Source organism: Ostrea edulis, chromosome 5 (assembly GCF_947568905.1).
Source record: "Ostrea edulis chromosome 5, xbOstEdul1.1, whole genome shotgun sequence".
NCBI lineage: Eukaryota > Metazoa > Mollusca > Bivalvia > Ostreida > Ostreidae > Ostrea > Ostrea edulis.
Window position 1 is genome coordinate 20,795,311 of NC_079168.1, and position 19,634 is coordinate 20,814,944.

A 19,634-nucleotide genomic window follows, 5' to 3' on the forward strand; every position below is an offset into this window, starting at 1 on the left:
AGTAAATGATAGGATGACAGAATTACAGACGGACAACGACTTCAATACCATATACCTCGGTTGGTTGGTTGTATATTGTTTAATGTTCCACACGAGAATTTTTCACTCATATGGAGACGTCACCATTGCCGGTGAAGGGCTGCAAAATGTAGGCCTATGCTCGGCGCCAACGGCCTTTAAGCAATTAAGGAGTGATCTTTATCGTGACACACCTGCTGTGGCACAGGACCTCGGTTTTTCCGGTCTCATCCGAAGGACCGCCCTATTTAGTCGCCTCTTACTACTCATTTCCTGGCGGGGGCATAAAATGAAAACACGTGGAATATTTAATTCTTATGGTCAACAATTTAATTTCTTGTAATTTACAACGATACTTTTTGAGCTGCAAAAATTTGCATTGCCCCAAAAACCTCAATTTTCTCATGAGTATCATGAAAATCCTGAAGAGTTCCTTCTTCTTTCATTTTTGTGACTCTCTGAACCATGTCTTGAATTTCCGTCTCGGTGCAGGAGGCCCAGAATGATATATCATTGCGCCAAGATTCCCGTAACGGACCCTCCAAATCATGATGTCCGGGGTGATAGTCTGTTGTTAAAGTGTTGAATGCTGCCTTCAAAGTCAGCCCAGCCTCAGTCAACATCGCCTTTATCTGCTTATGACGGGGAATTTTTTTAGTGTATCGTTTCATTTGATCAGGAACCAAATGAGCAAACCAGTGTGCCTCTGTTTGTTCTGGGGTGCAGGTAGTAACAGCTAGCACTCCGCCCGGCTTCAACACTCGATAGACTTCCTTCAATGCTTTAGCCATATTTGGGTACGATTCTCCATCACTGGTATCTAAGTGGTGTAGCACCTAGATGATAAATGTACCTAGTGATGATAAATGTACCTAGTGATGATAAATGTACCTAGTGATGATAAATGTACCTAGTGATGATAAATGTACCTAGTGATGATAAATGTACCTAGTGATGATAAATGTACCTAGTGATGATAAATGTACCTAGTGATAATAAATGTACCTAGATGATAAATGTACCTAGTGATGATAAATTTACCCAGTGATGATAAATGTACCTAGTGATGATGAATTTACCTAGTGATGATCAATGTACCTAGTAATGATGAATTTACCTAGTGATGATAAATGTACCTATTGATGATAAATGTACCTAGTGATGATAAATGTACCTAGTGATGATAAATGTACCTAGTGATAATAAATGTACCTAGATGATAAATGTACCTAGTGATGATAAATTTACCCAGTGATGATAAATGTACCTAGTGATGATGAATTTACCTAGTGATGATAAATGTACCTATTGATGATAAATGTACCTAGTGATGATAAATGTACCTAGTGATGATAAATGTACCTAGTGATGATAAATGTACCTAGTGATGATAAATGTACCTAGTGGTGATAAATGTACCTAGATGTTAAATGTACCTAGTGATGATAAATGTACCTAGTGATGATAAATGTACCTAGATGATAAATGTACCTAGTGATGATAAATGTACCTAGTGATGATAAATGTACCTAGTGATAATAAATGTACCTAGATGATAAATGTACCTAGTGATGATAAATTTACCCAGTGATGATAAATGTACCTAGTGATGATGAATTTACCTAGTGATGATCAATGTACCTAGTAATGATGAATTTACCTAGTGATAATAAATCTACCCAGTGATGATAAATGTACCTAGTGATGATCAATGTACCTAGTAATGTTGAATTTAACCAGTGATAATATATTTACCTAGTGATGATAAATGTACCTAGCGATGATAAATGTACCTAGTGATGATAAATGTACCTAACGATGATAAATTTACCCAGTGATGATAAATGTACCTAGTGATGATGAATTTACCCAGTGATGATATATTTACCCAGTGATGATAAATGTACCTAGTGATGATAAATGTACCTGATAAATGTACCTAGTGATGATAAATGTATCTAGTAATGATGAATTTACCCAGTGATGATAAATGCACCGAGTGGTGATAAATGTACCTAGTGATGATAAATGTACCTAGATGATAAATGTACCTAGTGATGATAAATGTACCTAGTGATGATAAATGTACCTAGTGGTGATAAATGTACCTAGTGGTGATAAATGTACCTAGTGATGATAAATGTACCTAGTGATGATAAATGTACCTAGTGATGATAAATGTACCTAGTGGTGATAAATGTACCTAGTGATGATAAATGTACCTAGTGGTGATAAATGTACCTAGATGATAAATGTACCTATTGATGATAAATGTACCTAGTAATGATAAATGTACCCAGTGATGATAAATTTACACAGTGATGATAAATGTACCTAGTGATGATAAATGTACCCAGTAATGATGAATTTACCTAGTGATGATAAATTTACCCAGTGATGATAAATTCACCCAGTGATGATAAATGTACCTAGATGATAAATGTACCTAGTGATGAAAAATGTACCTAGTGATGATAAATGTACATAGTGATGATAAATGTGCCTAGTGATGAGAAATGTACCTAGTGATGATAAATTTACCTTGTGATAAATTTACCTAGTGATAAATTTGCCTAGTGATAAATTTACCTAGTGATGATAAATGTACCAAGTAATGATGAATTTACCCAGTGATGATGAATTTACCCAGTGATGATAAATGTACCTAGTGATGATAAATTTACCTAGTGATGATAAATTTACCTAGTGATGATAAAAATGATTAACTTTGTTGTGTACTACCGGTATTTGTTTTGAATTGTTAGAAATTCAGTTTAAATCAAGTATGACTTTAAAGGTTCATCATATCTCTCTCTTTCTCACTTACAAGTAACAATGTATCACATAAAAAATATGCTAGAGTTCCTCATTGACAGAATCTTCGTGGTCTTTGGTGATCAGGTCTTCCAACAGTCTGTTGGAATTCCCATGGGCACGAATTGTGCTCCTTTCTTAGCTGACCTGTTTCTATATTCATATGAAGCAGAATTTATTCAAAAACTTCTACATGAGAAGAAAAAAATTCTCGCTGTGGCCTTCAATTCGACATTTCGATATATCGATGACGTTTTGTCTATTAACAATAATAACTTTCATTCATATGTCGATTTGATATATCCCTGTTTTTCTAATTTGCTAATGGAGCAGATACACAGAAGATAAAAAGATACAAGAAAAAGTGATAATGCACATTCAAATGTAGTAAAGAAATATAAGATACCTACGAAAGTTAAAGATAAAATATTAATGAATAATTCAATTAGAAAACATGATCGACAGAAGTCGTGTTGATAGCAAACTTGTCCGTATTCAAAATTCACTATATAGGGAATTACATCAACGCATGCGAAAAAATACAAGTAGATGAAATTAGATGTTCAAGGGATAAAAGCAACTAAACGTTGTGCTGAGATTGAGTAAACATTTCCATCAGGTAAGTTTGGGAAGATAAGCAAGTCCAAGGGATATTTGAGAATCAAATAAAACAGGTCTCAGAGTTTATTCATCTTGGGTGAGTTAACACGAGGAACCAGGATGCGAAGCCATATCAGACAGAAGGAAGATTCTTAAACTTTTTTTTTTTTTAATTCGTCCATGACATTGTCCCTATAAAATGAAGGGAATTAGTAATACCATATATACTTCCATGCAAGTCATATCCACTGAGGAATGAAGACACCATAAAAGTCAATATTCTTCAGATCAGGACTCTCTTAAGAACGTTGTATGAATATTTTTGTATCATCTGCAGTGAAGTTATGGAATGGTCTGCCAAATAAACTATTCAATCTTGGTAAGAAATAGAAAAATGACTGAAATCATCTGTTCTAGCATCATTTGCAAGATAATTCCATTTTGAAATGCGTGGTTTTCAGTGTGAAAAAATATCTACCCTCACTGTCCTAAAGCTCAGACTAATGAAGCAGAATTTATTAAAAAACTTCTACGCGAAAAGAAAAAAATCTCCCGCTGTGGCCTTCAATTCGACATTAAGATATATCGATGACGTTTTGTCTTTTAATAATAATAACTTTCATTCATATGTCGATTTGATATATCCCTGTGAGCTCGAAAAAAAAGGACACCACAGAGTCGTCCACTTCTGCTTCATACTTACATATTTTATTGAAAGTAGACATTAACGGCAAACTGACAACTTAAATGTATGACAAACTGGATGATTTCAGTTTCTCCATCGTCAACTTCCCATATTTATGTAGCAATATTCCATTATCACCTGCATATGGTGTTTATATATCTCAACTGATTCGATATGCAAGAGCTTGTTCTGCGTATAGTCAGTTTTTAAATCGAGGTAAGCTACTGACAAACAAGTTGATGGTACAGAGGTTTCAACAGTTTCGATTGAAGTCAGCATTTTGCAAATTATATGGTCGTTATAACGATCTAGTTCGTCAATACAACCTATCATTGGGCCAAATGCTGTCTGACGTGTTTCATACCGATTTTTAAGCCGTTCTTGGCACACTGATTTTGACTGCGGATAACTCCGTTTACCTGAACAGGATATAGGGCTCACGGCGGGTGTGACCGGTCGACAGGGGATGCTTACTCCTCCTAGTCACCTTATCCCACCCCTGGTGTGTCCAGGGGTCCGTGTTTGCCCAACTATCTATTTTGTATTCCTTGTGGAAGTTATGAAATTGATCACTGTTCGTTATCTTCACCTTTCATTTTAATACTTGCTTTCATATCTTGAGTAGAATTTTACCCAAGACATAAACTAAAAGTGTATATGTACCATATTCATCATAACAACATCAAAGGAATTATCGTCAAATGGAACAGCAGGAAGTACTCCCATTTTGAAACAAAGAGCCGTCTTTTGTGTAGACTGTAGTTTCTCTTTGGCCACTCTAAGCATGCCTTCACTGGCGTCAAAAAGAGACAAACTGCGAGGATGGTGATCTAGAAAATAACGGGCGTAGTTCCCTGTCCCACAACCAGCATCTAGAATATCCATGTCCTGTAATATAACAAAACGTTTATCAAGAAACCTACTGACCGCTGTTGTATAGTAGCTTTTCCCCGCCACATTTCCCCATAGTAATAATACTAAATAATAATACCATATTTATATAGCACCCTTTTCATACACTATGTACGCTCAAAGGTGCTTTACAATGCATATACATGTATACCTTACAACAGAATGTTATACATATAATACATAGAAAATAAATAAAACATTAAAAGCTGTACCTATCCTCATTGTACATATAAAACATGAAAACACAAGATACCATAAATATGCTAGATAAGAATAAACATCAGTTTCAGGGCGTATTAGAATAATAATAATAATAAAATACACACACGCACACACAGCATATAATGTCTCGGGTATAATACATTAAAACATGAAATTCCTTTTTTTTTCTTTTTTTCTTTTTTAGTAGCTCTTTGTCAAGCCAGAAATTCTACAAGCTACATAGTGGGTTTTTTTCTCCCAGCAATTATGCAAACACATGCATACGTGCTTTGAATTCGGATTGAATCTTTTAATGAGAATTTGACGACTTTCTTATTTTTGACTAAATAATTTTTTATTATGATTAAACTTAAGTATTCTTTTGATAATGTCTATATGATAATATACTAGTAGTATGAATTGTGCTCTGCTTCAGAACTTTTTTATTTGTCGAGAAATTGTTTCGCTTTAAATGCCTAAAAATCAGAAAGTAGGTACGATATGCGTAATTTGCCAGTCCCTTTGCATAGAATAATGTTTTAACTAGTGTCCGATTCTTTGGGCATTTGAAGCGATTGAGTAGCTTTGTTTTAAGGGTCTGAGTTAGACCCCTTTCTTTATTAATTGTATCACAAAGTTCGGGCCCAAAACGGACTTAGTCCCCGTGACCATAACGAACTCCGACGCTCTGCGCCTCTGACGTCTAAAATCTATGACATTATATACAACTCCAACTGACGATATACATATCCTAAAAATCTTGTATATTATGTACAAAAATGATCGAAAATTAATAGGCGATAAATCAAAACAGTGACGTCACAAAATATCTCGAATATAAAAACATCTATCAAACCCCTGTAACATCAACTTGTTTGTCAGTAGCCTGTCTCGATTTAAAAACTTTCCATACGCAGAACAAGACCTTGCGTATAGAATCAGTTAAAGAATATTGTTGCATAAATATGGGAAGTTGACGATGGAAAGAAGCGAGAGTAACGGGTGTTAGCACGTCCCTATCTGAAAGATTCTTGAATGGAATGTACATAAGTATCGAAGTCGAAATCGTGCTTATCCAGAAAGTATATTGGGAGACATTTTCAAATTTAAGGTCAATCGTGGTCTCTTGTTTAGATAAATGTACAATGTAAACGATAAAAGAAGCAATAATTTCTTCCACTCTCAGACCAATAAATTGATTTGGGAGAACTTACATTTTCTCCCAAAAACCCTTAAAATTTGCGTCATTTTGTTGATTTCCCTCAATCAAAAATGACAGAAAATAGTAAAAAGTGTAACGTGGTCGTCAGGGTAAACAAATATCAGACTCTGGTAGCGAGTAGCATACGAATCTGGTATTGAATCGAGTTATAAAACTCTGGTAGCGAGTGAATTTCAAGTAAATAAGACAAGGCGGTATCAGTTTTGATCAAGTATTATTACGATTTCTGTAGCATAGAAATGATATTTACAATGAAAACAATGTGCTATTTTAAGACAAGATGGGGAATTCTATAGCACAAAACGGAAATGGTTAAAACGAAAGTGAAAATGAAACTGAAGACGATTTACAAACAAGTCGCGATGGATTGGCACATCTCCCTGGGATTGGGAGTAATTTATATGGGGGATAGCTTACCGACAGCTAAAACACGTCCGTCTCGGATCTGTCCAGGATGAGATCTGTCTCTTAAACGATAGGAGTTGGAGCGACTCCGATAACGACATAAGTGGTCGCCAACAGCAACGAAGCATCTTCGTCCAAATAATGGCGTCTTCGTATATGGTCACGACCATGTAAACATTGGACTACGGTAAAGGCTAAAGAATTCCATCTCAGCTTATTACAATATATAGTAAATATATACATAAATATAATACAAATCAACAAAGCAATTCCTGAAATGTAAAACAGGACAATATGAATTAATGAAGCTCTAGAAGACGTCTTCCCTTCTATATGGCTCATATCAAATATATGTACAAAGTGAATGGCCACATATGTGTATATACAAATATGGAAAGATAAAACTAAATGAACATGACCACTATGAATGAATAATAAATAGATGAAATGGATCTCAAATTATCCACATGCAATTGCCTAGTGGTTCAAGTATTAAACACCACACAACTAGTCATGATATATCATACATATATAAAGTCCAACCCCCACCCACGCTATTTGCCTTTACTTACCCAAATCCGTTACAAAAGTATTACATAGGAGACATATTGGAAGCCCTTTATTTAAAGTCTGTAAAATCCAGACCCCCTGCCTCATAAAGTTGCGCCCCCCCCCCAACTTAACTCCTGGATCCGCCCCTGTAAAAATCCCCAATAATCCAATAATTTTTATAGGTATCTACTGTATCTAAAACAACCCAACATAAACCACTGTATCTAAAACACCCTGAGAATCCAATGAAAGCTTCAACTACTTCATGAACAAGCGCAGGTAACGAACAGTGATTAATCGCATAAATCATATGAAGATTACAAAATTAAAAGATGGACAAATACGGATCCCTGGACATAGCGATGGATGAGATCAGATGCCTAGAAGGAATAAGCATCCCCTGTTGACCGGTCATAACCGCCGTGAGCCCTATTCCTTGATCAGTTAAACGAAGTAATCCGATAGTCAAAATTGTATGTAAAGAACGGCCTACCAATTAGTAGGCATGGTGCAATATATTTTTGCCCTTACATCCATGTACTAATATCATAAAATACTAGTACGTAACTAACAAACACATTAAAATCGGTCCTTAGTACCCCATTACCTGTCGTAAAAGGCGATTAAATGGGGCGGTCCGTCAGATGAGACCGAAATATCCGAGGTCCCGTGTCACAGCAGGTGTGGCACGATAAAGGTCCCTCCCTGGTGGAAGTGCCGAGCATACATGTAGGTCCAAATTTTGAAGCCCTTCACCAGCAATGGTGATGTCTCCATATGAATGAAAAATTCTCCAGAGGGAAGTTAAACAATACACAATTAATCAATCACTAACGAACTGGACGGAAGTAATCAGGCATTGTGAATATACAGGACATAATAAAAGCTTGCCTTAAAAGGCGTGCCAATAAATGCTTCAACTACTGTTTGTAAAACATCCCGAAACTTCAATAAATCCTTCAGACGACCCAATGGTGCTTGGAGGTGTCCTGACAAGACACTGAGTTGCAGTGATGTGTATGAAATCACCATGAGGTGCACTGATATTTACACGAGGACCTCGCGGTAGTTCTGAAGGCACCGATGTTTACAGTGATTATCAGCTCTATTGACATCTAGTGATTGAATTCGAGGCATAACTGATCAACTCTCACTTGTAACAGTTTTAAGATGTATGCCTTACTAGATTCGTTGTGCCCAGAGGATAGTTAGATTGATTTTATTTAATCTTCTACTTGCAGCGTCAATGAGAGGATCTCAGAGGGGAGCTTACACCTTGATAACATACACGTCCAGTAACTTCATCATCTTATTCGTCAGAGATCTGAGCATCTTTCAAAATCTAGAAGTGTTTTGCTTATGTGAGTAGTTGCCATAATTGTTCTTTTGACAAGCTCATTTAGTCTGACAAATTTCCATCGCTTGTCAAATTTCAATTAAAAGCATTCCCCAAACATGAAGGATGGTACAGCACCAACAGACCCTAGGGCTGGGGCATAAACTGCCAAAATTTGACCAATTTTTCAACATCTCCTCTACAAACGCACATCGTTTAGTCAATCTAGATGCATAGTGATGTCGAGCAGGAAGGCATCTACCACAATTCTAAAGTTTACGTTCCCCAGGGTAGAGGTTCTGACTCCTTGGCCAAACTTTTATTTACATGTATAGTGTTTATGTGAAAACATTTAAGAAACATCTTTTAATGCTGTTGATACTGAATTAAAACTGAATGGATATTTTGAATGCGTAGGTAGTCCTTTGCCACACTTGTAAATTTCATGATCCTAGGGATGGGATTTTAGTATCAGGGTTGGGCCAAAGTGATCAGTGATTAAATGTGTAAACAATTGAACATTTTTAACTTTTTCTTGATAACTACCATACCAATTCAAAATTTGGTATGAAGCATCCTTTGGACAAGGATGTCAGACAAGTTGTAAATTCAAAAGCTTTTTCACCCTTGGGGCCTTAGATGCAAGGTAAAACCTGTCATTCATTGACCAATATTAAAAAATCATTTCTACAATTGCACTGTAAGAAACAGTAAATACATAGTCATGTAGAGGAGGAAGGCCTCTACCCAAGCTGTACATTCTATTATCCCGATGTATAGGTTTTGCTATTGATACTAAATTGCATCTAAATAAATACTGAGAAGGTGTAGCTCGTACTTCATTAAAATTGTAAGTTTCATATTTCAGGGGACGGGTTTTGGTTCAAGGATGGGGCCAAAAGCATTGTAGTGATTATTGTCTTTATCATTTGATACGGTATGAAAAGGAAATGCATATCTAGGAAAAGCAGATAAGGGTGTACCAAAATTGTGAATTTCGCAACCCCAGGGTTTTGACTCTATGGTTCAAATTAGTCAGGATCGTGTTAATGTTACATATATTATATTATAGAAAGTCTTTCATCAGTATAGCCATTTTCGGGAGCATTTAGGTTTTAAGAATACATCTTGTTTTATACTGTTGCTGAACACTAAATTTTAGATATGGAGCTCACGGCGGGTGTGACCGGTCAACAGGGGGTGCTTACTCCTCCTAGGCACCTGATCCCACCTCTGGTGTGTCCAGGGGTCCGTGTTTGCCCAACTATCTATTTTGCATTGCTTGTAGGAGTTATGAGATTGATCACTGTTCGTTATCTTCACCTTGTATTAGCTTATAGATATGCAGAACATGAGTTTTTCTCTAGATTCCATAGCCCTTAGGGCTCGTGATACTTTTAACTCAGGTGACCGATAAGGTCTGTGGGCCTCTTGCTGACCCATAGATCAGTTTTAAAAAGGAAATGATTGCCAAGTTGTTGTTTTTTTCGACGAGAACATTGCGGAATCAACTACAGTCATTTGGTTATCGTGCAAGAAGGCCCATAAAAAGACAACCACAAACCAGCACCTGTACAATGGTGTCAAGTTCACCAACGTTAAAACCTAGTCTCTTGGAGGAAAGTCCATTTGTAGGACGAGAGTCGCTTTTTGCTACATATCACAGGTGGACGAATGCGTGGGTGGCGGCAACCTAAAACTAAATATACTGAAAGAAATATTGTAGAGACGACACCGTTTGGTGGTGGATCAGTTATGTTGTGGGGTTATGTTTCCTACGTCTTTAAACTGGATCCTATCACAGTTAGGGCAAACTTCATGTACAAAATTATCAAAGGGATATTCTTGCTGCAAGTGTTGTGTCTCATCTCTTCGACCAAGGTCAGTGTTCATGGATGACAATGCCAAACCACATCGTGCTCGTGCTTTGCCTGATTTTTGTGCGTAGAATCAGTTACGACACTACCATGGCCTGCTAGACGTCCAGATCTTAACCCTGTTGAGCACATTTGGGACATTAAGTAAGGGTTAATGTACGAGTATCGCTCCATTCCTTCGGAGCCTCGGTCCATTGCTTTTAATGAATGGAGTGATACGAGTACATTAACCCACTTAAAATCCACCTTTGCTGGATTAATAAAAACTAAACTTTGTGCATTTTAATCATGTCTTACGTTTTTCATTCTTTTGTTGCATGCATTTATATCTACTTGTATAAAGGTTGACCTACTTTCCGAACACTCCATTCCTGAAAAATAATGGAGTGTTCGAACAAAAGAATGACGTCATAGGTGGAGTTTAATGGTCGCCGAGTTCGCCAAGGGACACTTTACATGAACTGGCACAGGCACTGCATCAGGAGTGGCAAGCTCTACCACATCAAATTCAACGTTTGATCAGAGGCTTAAGACGACGCCTAGAGTCCGTCATTTATGTCACGGAAGTTACACAAGATACTGAAAACAGCTTGTGCAGTTGATTTTTTATATATTGTTTAACGTCCCTCTCGAGAATATTTCACTCATATGGAGACGTCACCATTGCCAGTGAAGGGCTGCAAAATTTAGGTCTATGCTCGTCGCTTAAGGCCTTTCAGCAGGGAGGGATCTTTATCGTGCCACACCTGCTGTGACATGTGGCCTCGGTTTTTGCGGTCTCATCCGAAGGACAATTGAGTTTACAACATGTTAACCTTAAGAGACACTATGGCTCACTTTGCGCAGAAATCATGCATGAAATGACAAGTTTCCCAGAGCTTTCTCTAATTTTGTTGCATAGTTGAATGTATGGACTTTGCAAAAATAACATTTATCTAAAGTTGAAAATCCACGTTTTAACGCAAAAATTAATACATTTTGATGGCCTATACAAAAAACATTGAGTCGCCTCCTTTTGCTCTTCAGACGCATGCGCATATACGGTAAACAGTGCAGGGCTGCGTTCAAGATCGTAGCGGCTAGCTTAGCTGCTAGGCTAGATATCTCGGTATCTTGAACGCACTGTATGAATTAACGCTTGTTATCCCTACGTAGGGCTAGCCTAGCACATCGTTCAAGATCGTAGCGCTACCGAGCCCTACGTAGCCGCTACGGTCTTGAACACGGCCCAGCATGTCATCCAGTGAGAGAAAGTGTAGTGGATAGATCCAGACTTTTGACAGATTCTGCGAGAAAAGGGGTAAAAATAGATTAAGATAAAACTCATACGTGAACTAAAATTTATGTTTGGATCAGCATGACCGTTGGAAAACCAAAAATTTGGAGAAACACAAGCAGGACTCGGTGGAGGATCCAGGATTTCTTACTCGGAATGAGGGAGTGTTATTTTAGGTGCCTAATCTTTAGTTTTACTCACAATTTGTGACGAAAAAAAGAGTAGGGATCTGCCCCCTCTAAATCCGCCACTGGAACTAGCGAAGGCGCTGCTTTAAAAGTAAGTGTTATTTTTATCTTAACACGTCACGTGTTAGTTTATAAACATTGGTCAATAGAAACATGGAAGAGTTTCTGTTAAAATAATGATTTATAATTATTTAGTTATAAGAAGCGGGGAATAATATCGTACTTGAAGGCAAGTGTGGACCCCAATCTAATTAAAATCATATCCTAAAATACGCTCACAATCACTTCAATAGCAGAGTATACGGCGCGGATCTTAGAAGTCTGTGGACCCCCGTAAGGATTATTTAGATAATTTTCTACACAACACCTTTGCTGTCATTCAAATCACATGATGTAAATATGCATTTGAAAGTCCGAGTCAGCATAAAGAAACCTTTGAATTCCGGATGATCTTCAAAGCGCAGTTGAATATAGAAAATAGATGCATTCAAATTGTTTAAAATTGTCAGTGTGGAAATTGAGTTGCAGTGTCCCTTTCACTTTATAGAGATGGCGGCATAGCTATTCACCGTAAATTTTCTGCAAAATATCACGTCTTCTCATTTTTTTTTTAAAAGAATGAATATATTTACTAGTGGTGTTTTTATACGTTTTAGAGATCACGTGATGTGATATCATTTTATAAAGTGACGTCAAACATGAAAATTGTTAATTCATCTTATAGTGTGAAATTGATCATCATACTTGGGTTAGAGAGGGGGGGGGGGGGGGCTGATGTTACCGCTTACGGTATTTTTCTAAGTGTATACGTAAAGATCAATGATGTTTTAAAATTACCTCTCTCTCTCTCTCTCTCTCTCTCTCTCTCTCTCTCTCTCTCTCTCTCTCTCATGTTAAGGGTTTCTAAGAATTTGTCACACATACGGATTTTGTGTATATCCTTTCACTTGAAGTCCCACACAATTAATGATTTTGATAAATAATGTGGCAGAGGTTTTTGTTGGTGTAAGTTGCAATTATCTGCTATTGCTCTCATATAATTCTCCGTGTTCCCATAACATTTTAAGTTAATTAGAAATAAAATCACGTGTTTATTTTCAAAGCTAATACGCTTCGCTTTACATTATGGTCGTTCTCATTTATAAGTAGTTTGAATAGCGGCACTTAGTTGCCGTTATAATAATTTCTTACTTGGATTTTCTTCCCAGTAAAATTCTCCATCATGGATTTCAGGACATATGCACCAGACGCCCGTCTCCTCTCGTCATACGTCGTACAGACTTCATTGTAATCCGTGATGTGACTCATACTGACTGACAACTTCCTGAAAAGACAATAGAAGACCATAACCATGAGCACGGCACAGACATGTTTCTTAGTTTCAGATTGAACGGGGAGGGACATATATTCCGCTAACAAAAGTTTTATACAGTTATGTGTAGTTAGTAGTGCGTGAATTTTATACAGATATGTATAGTTGATAGTGTGTGGATTTTATTTTGTGTGTGTGTGTGTGTCTATGTCACAGTTGCAATTTATTTAAAATATATTTATGCGCTATGATTATATCAGTATTCATATTGAATACAAACTAGTTTTTCAAGTATGCAGAGTCAGTGTGAACGTTTTGTATTGTACAGGTGGTAATTATTTCTATTTTCAGTTCAACTTTATGTTTGACTGACCAGTGGTCTGAGTTCATAATACTGCGGACCAATGGATTTTACCGAATACTAATTAATTATGCATGTGTTACTAACCCGTGCACTATATAAAGTTAGAAACCCCGCCAAAATCCCCACTCTAAGCCTTGTACCAATACGGTTATATTGGACAGTTCTTGCTAAAATATCGATTCACTCGATGTAACTTAAATATTTTTCATTCATAATACTGGATGCCTGGTAAGATTTACATTTATCTTGTAATTCATTTACTTGTTAAATATATGTAACTATACTGGCAGTGGTATTAATATTATCGTTTATCGTAAATGTTTAAATGTCTTTTAGTTTACGTCTTGTGTTTTATGTTTGTCTATTGTCTTGTGTGCATGTTTGTGAGTATGTTTTCATATTTTTTTCTAGGTTTTTTCCCCTTCTATTGAAATAAAATAATTGTCTGAGACCGACCCAGTTTTGTGTTGTTTGCAACAAAACAGCAACCCTGCGACATCTATACCTGTGTGTATCTATGTATGTCTGTGTGTATGTGTGTGTGTATATATGTGTATGTGTGTCTATGCATGTGTGTCTGTGTGTGTATGTCATTGACTATCTATTGTACGAGAATTACATTCACCATCTGGGTGTTTTCAGAGTAAACCCAATGGCACCATCACCGATTTGCCAAAGATAAATATTTGAGTCGTTGGTACTATTGGATCCTTGAGTACTCCGAACGAGTTTGGGTGACAAATGAGGAGAAATCCAACAATGGTACCATTGGTATACCACTAGCTGATCAGTTAGCACGAAATTTCAAAAATAATACGCTCATATTATCTTTGTGGAATTTTGCATCAGGAAAATGCGTTTAGAAATATGCAATTCTACATTCTCCTGTAGATTATTTTCTACATCTTCGATAGCCTAGAGTTTTCGGTCCATAAATGGAGAGCGGAGTGGACCGAAAGCCCTTGGCTAGCGTAGCGAATGTGTATTTTCTCTTTCAAAACATCATGAGTATATAGATCACCGGACTAAATGGTTAGAGTGACAGATTACTATACTATAATCACATACACGTGATGTTTTAAAAACCCACATCCGTCTAAGCAGGGACATGGTTAAAGCAATATGTCTGAAATTGCCTTTAGCTGATGTCTACGAAGATTTTAAAGGAGAAAGTCTGCTGCTTTCAGTGTGTACGCGATGCCCGCCATTTTTATTACGTCTTGAATAAAATTATCAACGCTACCAGAGATCTAGGTTATCTGCAGAAATGTTTACCATCGGTAAATTTCACTGGCAAACATTGGTACCACTGTAGTACCAATGGTAAAAAAAAAAATTCCTGATGGTGACTTATGTCAACCATGCAACGGTAGTACTCTGAACTTAAACTTAAAACGCACTTACTTTAGGACATTGGGTGCCATGTCCTAAAGTAAGTGCGTTTTAAGTTTGTGTAAATGATTAATGTATCTACATTTAGATGTCAGTAGTGAAATCCTATTAAATCAACACTGCCAATGAACAAACAAATTACATGTATAACCGACCTATTGATTGATGACACACTTGCCGTCTTTATCCTATTGACTCACCTTTTGATTTTGCACTTCAGTTTCCACTTTATGGAACACCAGAATGAAATCTTTATGGTACGCCGGTCACGCCTGAAGTATACTGTATAAGATAAGATAAGATAAGTTTATTCCAATTTTGGGCCCAGAGGGCATAACAGTAAGACATTTTATAAAGAAGGAAATTCAAAAACGAAAAAAAGTTTACAACATTAACTATATTGCGCATCGCGACCCATGGTCCCCAGGGGTTCCTCGCAATCTCCCTGCAATTTTTTGTTAGTACGTCATTATGCTATGTGGCATTACTTTTGTTTCATATATACATATCGATAGCATGTTTAAACAAATATCCTAACCAGCATACAGTGGCGTAGCTTCCATTGAGGCAACCGAGGCAGCTGCCTCGGTAAAAAAAAAACAACAACAAAAAAACACCTTTTACGTTGTTAAAATGTCGATAGCTTCTGGGGGGCTACGCCCCCCCCCCCCCCCCCCCCCCCAGACCCCCTGCCTCGGTAATATTCGAACCTAAGCTACGCCTATGGCATACGTAATATTGCTAACGAATTTTCTAAATTCTCAAAGCTCATAAAACTATTCTAAAATACGGATGTTTCAAATTATGCAAATTCCTAAGTCAAGAAAAGAACACCGCGAAATACGTCATTGTAAAAATATACATGTATCCATGAAGTTACATTCAAATATACCCGGAATGAAAATCACGTGCAAATTACTGATGCTTACTTCACTTATTCCTCTTCGTATTAATAGCACATGAGGCCTTTACTGCGAACTATTATTCATATTATCTGTAACATTGAAAGGATCATTTTAAGCTTACAAAAGAAAAAACTTAATGTATCGGAATGGTTTTAGTCTTTAAAGAAAGTTCATCCATATTCGTTCTAGTTCATCATTTTAGGTCAAACTAGTACTGTTTTTCACATATCGCAATACCTTTAGCATGTGGGTATAGGAGGGAACTTTTATTAGATATATTACTTCAATGTAGTATGATACATTTATTGTTTACGTATTAAGTTCGCTATTTCCAAATGATATTTCATATTAATGGTAATATCCAGTTTTAATCACTTTGAAGGTAATTGCTTACTTGCTTATATCGCAGAAACGATTTACTAATTATAAGTCGTATAAACGATTCACTATCTTAAATTTTCTACTAGATTGGAATAGCAAGATTACGCTGTCGTAAAAATACGTGTTTCCTAATTTTCCGACTTCGAAATTTTTGCTTCTTTTTTTTCCCAACCACCTACAGAGATAAACATAATTCAAACCCGGGACAGAGAACATGTGAAAATGGATTAACAGCGAGTAATCTCTCCATTTTATTGGTCAGGGAAGATTGTAGCCTCCTTCCTTTTTCCCCATGTGAATATGTCCGTGGTCCGAACGACAGAGAAAATAAGCATAATTAGTGTGACAAATTGAGGCTAAAAATGTTCGGCTACATAACTCAATCACCCGGAGATAAACATACTGCGGCAAGAAATATTTTTCTCTTTATCTCTCTTTCTTCTCAGTATACACTGTAAAGAGAGATCGTGGGGGAATGATATTCTTTCTGTTCTCCAAGAGTGGTATCATGGCGGGTGTTTTGATAAATTTAGAATAGAATATTCAGTAAGTTGATGACTGATAATTCAATTCTAAAATCGTAAATATCAATCAATATATGTTGTAAAACAAATTCATCAATGACTGAAGAACATTTGTCATTCAGCATAAACCAATCACCTCCATTCCGAGCATTCTCTACCCAGAGTTCCGTGCGCTACTCGCACTATACCTTTGTCAACGGCTTTTTACAGAAATCATTGTAAAAGCTTCTAATATCCAGCATTTATGGTTTCGACTAAATATCTAGTCATATTATGAAATGCTTTTGGTGCAGTTAAATTGATGCTTACTGTAAATTCTTTAAAATCGCTGTTTTCTGGTCCTAGATTTGGAACTACTTCGTAATATGCGTATGAATGTAGGACATACACGTGGTGGAGATATAAATGTAAACTTGGAATCAAAAGTAAGAAAGGCTGTCAAAATACAATAAATTTTGTGGAATAAGAAACAAACAGCTAAATGGTAAATATGTACTTATCAATGTGCCAGTGGACATTGACAAGAGCCAAATGTACGTATCACCTGTTGCCAGAACTTTTAAAGGTAAAGGTTTATATCATGTGATTATATTGTCACGTGATTCCAAGCGTTGACAGAGGTGTAAGTGAAGTTTGCGTAACGCGCCCTCTGGTGAGAGAACAATGCATTCCGAGAGCGATACACGTGTAAACATGATGATGCACAGACTAGTTTTTCTTGAACTTTATTCAAGGCAATTGATATAATCCGTTAACATCAAACTAAATACTTCAATTTTTTTTTTCAAAATCTATAGAATACCCCTACCATATCACCTTTTTCATCTGCAAAAAATAATGCCATGACGTAACAGTGACCTAATTCGTAGCTACATGTATATAGGAAAACAATTGGCTGTGTATTTCTGAGCCGTAGTACATAGACCCTTGAACTACTTGTACTGAACGTTTTGCACAGAGCGCTTCCATGAAATCCTGACCAATTTGTAGGCGTGGCTTGCACGTTTTCATTCTCTACCCAGAGTTCCGTGCGCTACTCGCACTGTAAGAGAAGCTTGCGTAACGCACCCTCCCCTCTAGTGAGAGGATGACGCGTTTTGTGAATGGTATCCACGAAATAGTAGGCATAGCCTGTACACTTTGATTTTTTTTTGGGGGGGGGGGGGTGTTTTTTGTTGTTGTTTTTTTCTATTTGGCTCTTCCTTGGGTTAGTTTAAAAACGAAAACATTTCAATATAATTTCAATATAATATATTCTTGATATTAAAAAGTGTTGAGAAAGAAATGATTGCTCATGTACGATGCGGTAAACATTTGTACTTATCAGCTAAAAGAAATATGAAATTCTCAAATTATATTCAAAATTGGTGTGGGGAATTAAATTATAAATGAAGCTCATGCAGATTCCAGACTCTCCTGCCTAAATCTTAAAGTTTTTATCTAACTTCTAACTATGCTTCTAAGCTTACATGTACAAATTTTAACTGTATTATTTTTACTCCGCTCTGTCACTTAGGTGTGCATATTTATTTAGTCTATGTATATATCCATATTTTTATGTTTGTGTTGCAAACTGTTTTCAGTGCTGCGTGTGCATCTTAATATAGCTAGTCTCTGTGTATATATATGCATGACTTGTGATGTCTGTATACATGTATGTGTCCTGTTTTATTTCAAATTTCTGTTTTTATGTCTATGCATGCAATTATATATCATTAGTGCTTTGTGGTTTTTTTAATGCTATATAGTCGGTTAAAGAGCTCTTAGCTCGTGTTTATTGTTACCTGTATATAGTTCCGACTTTAAATAAAAATTACTTACTTACTTACTAACACGTTGGGATAAAAACAAAAAGCTGCAAAAATGATACCGTACGTCATGCAATATTAATTATTCAACTTTATTGATTCATTGCTCTATTAAATTGTGTAAATTTATTTAAACTGAAAATGAAATGGTCGCTTCTGTTTCGCAATACTTGTACATTCAATCTGAGTGTCGTTAAAATGCATGTGAAATTTATATTTTCCAAGCCTTTTCTCAAAGACAGGTGTTAAATTTTATATACATATATGACAACAGATACAATGATTTTAAAAACTTTTCGTCATGCAAGACTGAAACATATTCTCCGGTGGGGGGGGGGGGGGGGGGTGCATTTAGACATCGTACTAGCCTTTCGATAAGAACCTGTCACCTTGGATAAGAAGCAACAATAATAACAAAACGAAACAATCAAATTTTGAATGAAATAGATTGAGAAATAAATCAAATATATTAATGAATAAATAAAAGAAATGATGACTAACTACAGTAAGCGGACCTGGGATTGGCCCCAAGAGTTGATCTCGGCCCGAGCCCGTAGGCTCTAATATAAAGTTCCAAGTTTTTTGTTGTTTTTTTTTCTTTTTTTAAAATCACAATAGAGGTCAGCTAATCCGAGTATACGAAATTAACTTTCGCACGGAAGGTGAAAAAATCGGCGGGGGCCGAAGGAGGTGTTTATAATTTTTGTCTCTCAAAAATGAATCAATTTTTCTTTATGTTTTAAAGTTGATGCAAATACAACAATCTAATTAAAATCATACGTTAGATATGCTCGCATACATGATTGAAGAATCTTTCGGTCATTCGAGATCAACGTTAGAGTGTGATATTCTATATGTCTCA

At 36.4% G+C, this 19,634-nt stretch overlaps 1 protein-coding gene across 2 annotated transcripts; it reads right to left on the reverse strand.

Moving 5' to 3' along the window:
* Nucleotides 1-330: 330 nt before the first annotated feature.
* LOC125652052 (demethylmenaquinone methyltransferase-like) lies at nucleotides 331-15,450 on the reverse strand. 2 transcript variants are annotated; one of them, XM_048880955.2, is made up of 4 exons: nucleotides 15,355-15,450; nucleotides 13,278-13,410; nucleotides 4,781-5,005; nucleotides 331-854 (listed from the first exon to the last, which is right to left on the reverse strand). In XM_048880955.2, the coding sequence occupies exons 2-4, from the start codon at nucleotides 13,392-13,394 to the stop codon at nucleotides 363-365; spliced, it is 834 nt and encodes a 277-aa protein (XP_048736912.1). In that variant the 5' UTR covers nucleotides 13,395-13,410; nucleotides 15,355-15,450; the 3' UTR covers nucleotides 331-362. The 2 variants fall into 2 exon arrangements, with proteins under 2 accessions (XP_048736912.1, XP_048736913.1); XM_048880956.2 differs by lacking the exons at nucleotides 13,278-13,410; nucleotides 15,355-15,450 and adding an exon at nucleotides 5,356-8,288.
* Between the last annotated feature and the right edge of the window lie 4,184 nt (nucleotides 15,451-19,634).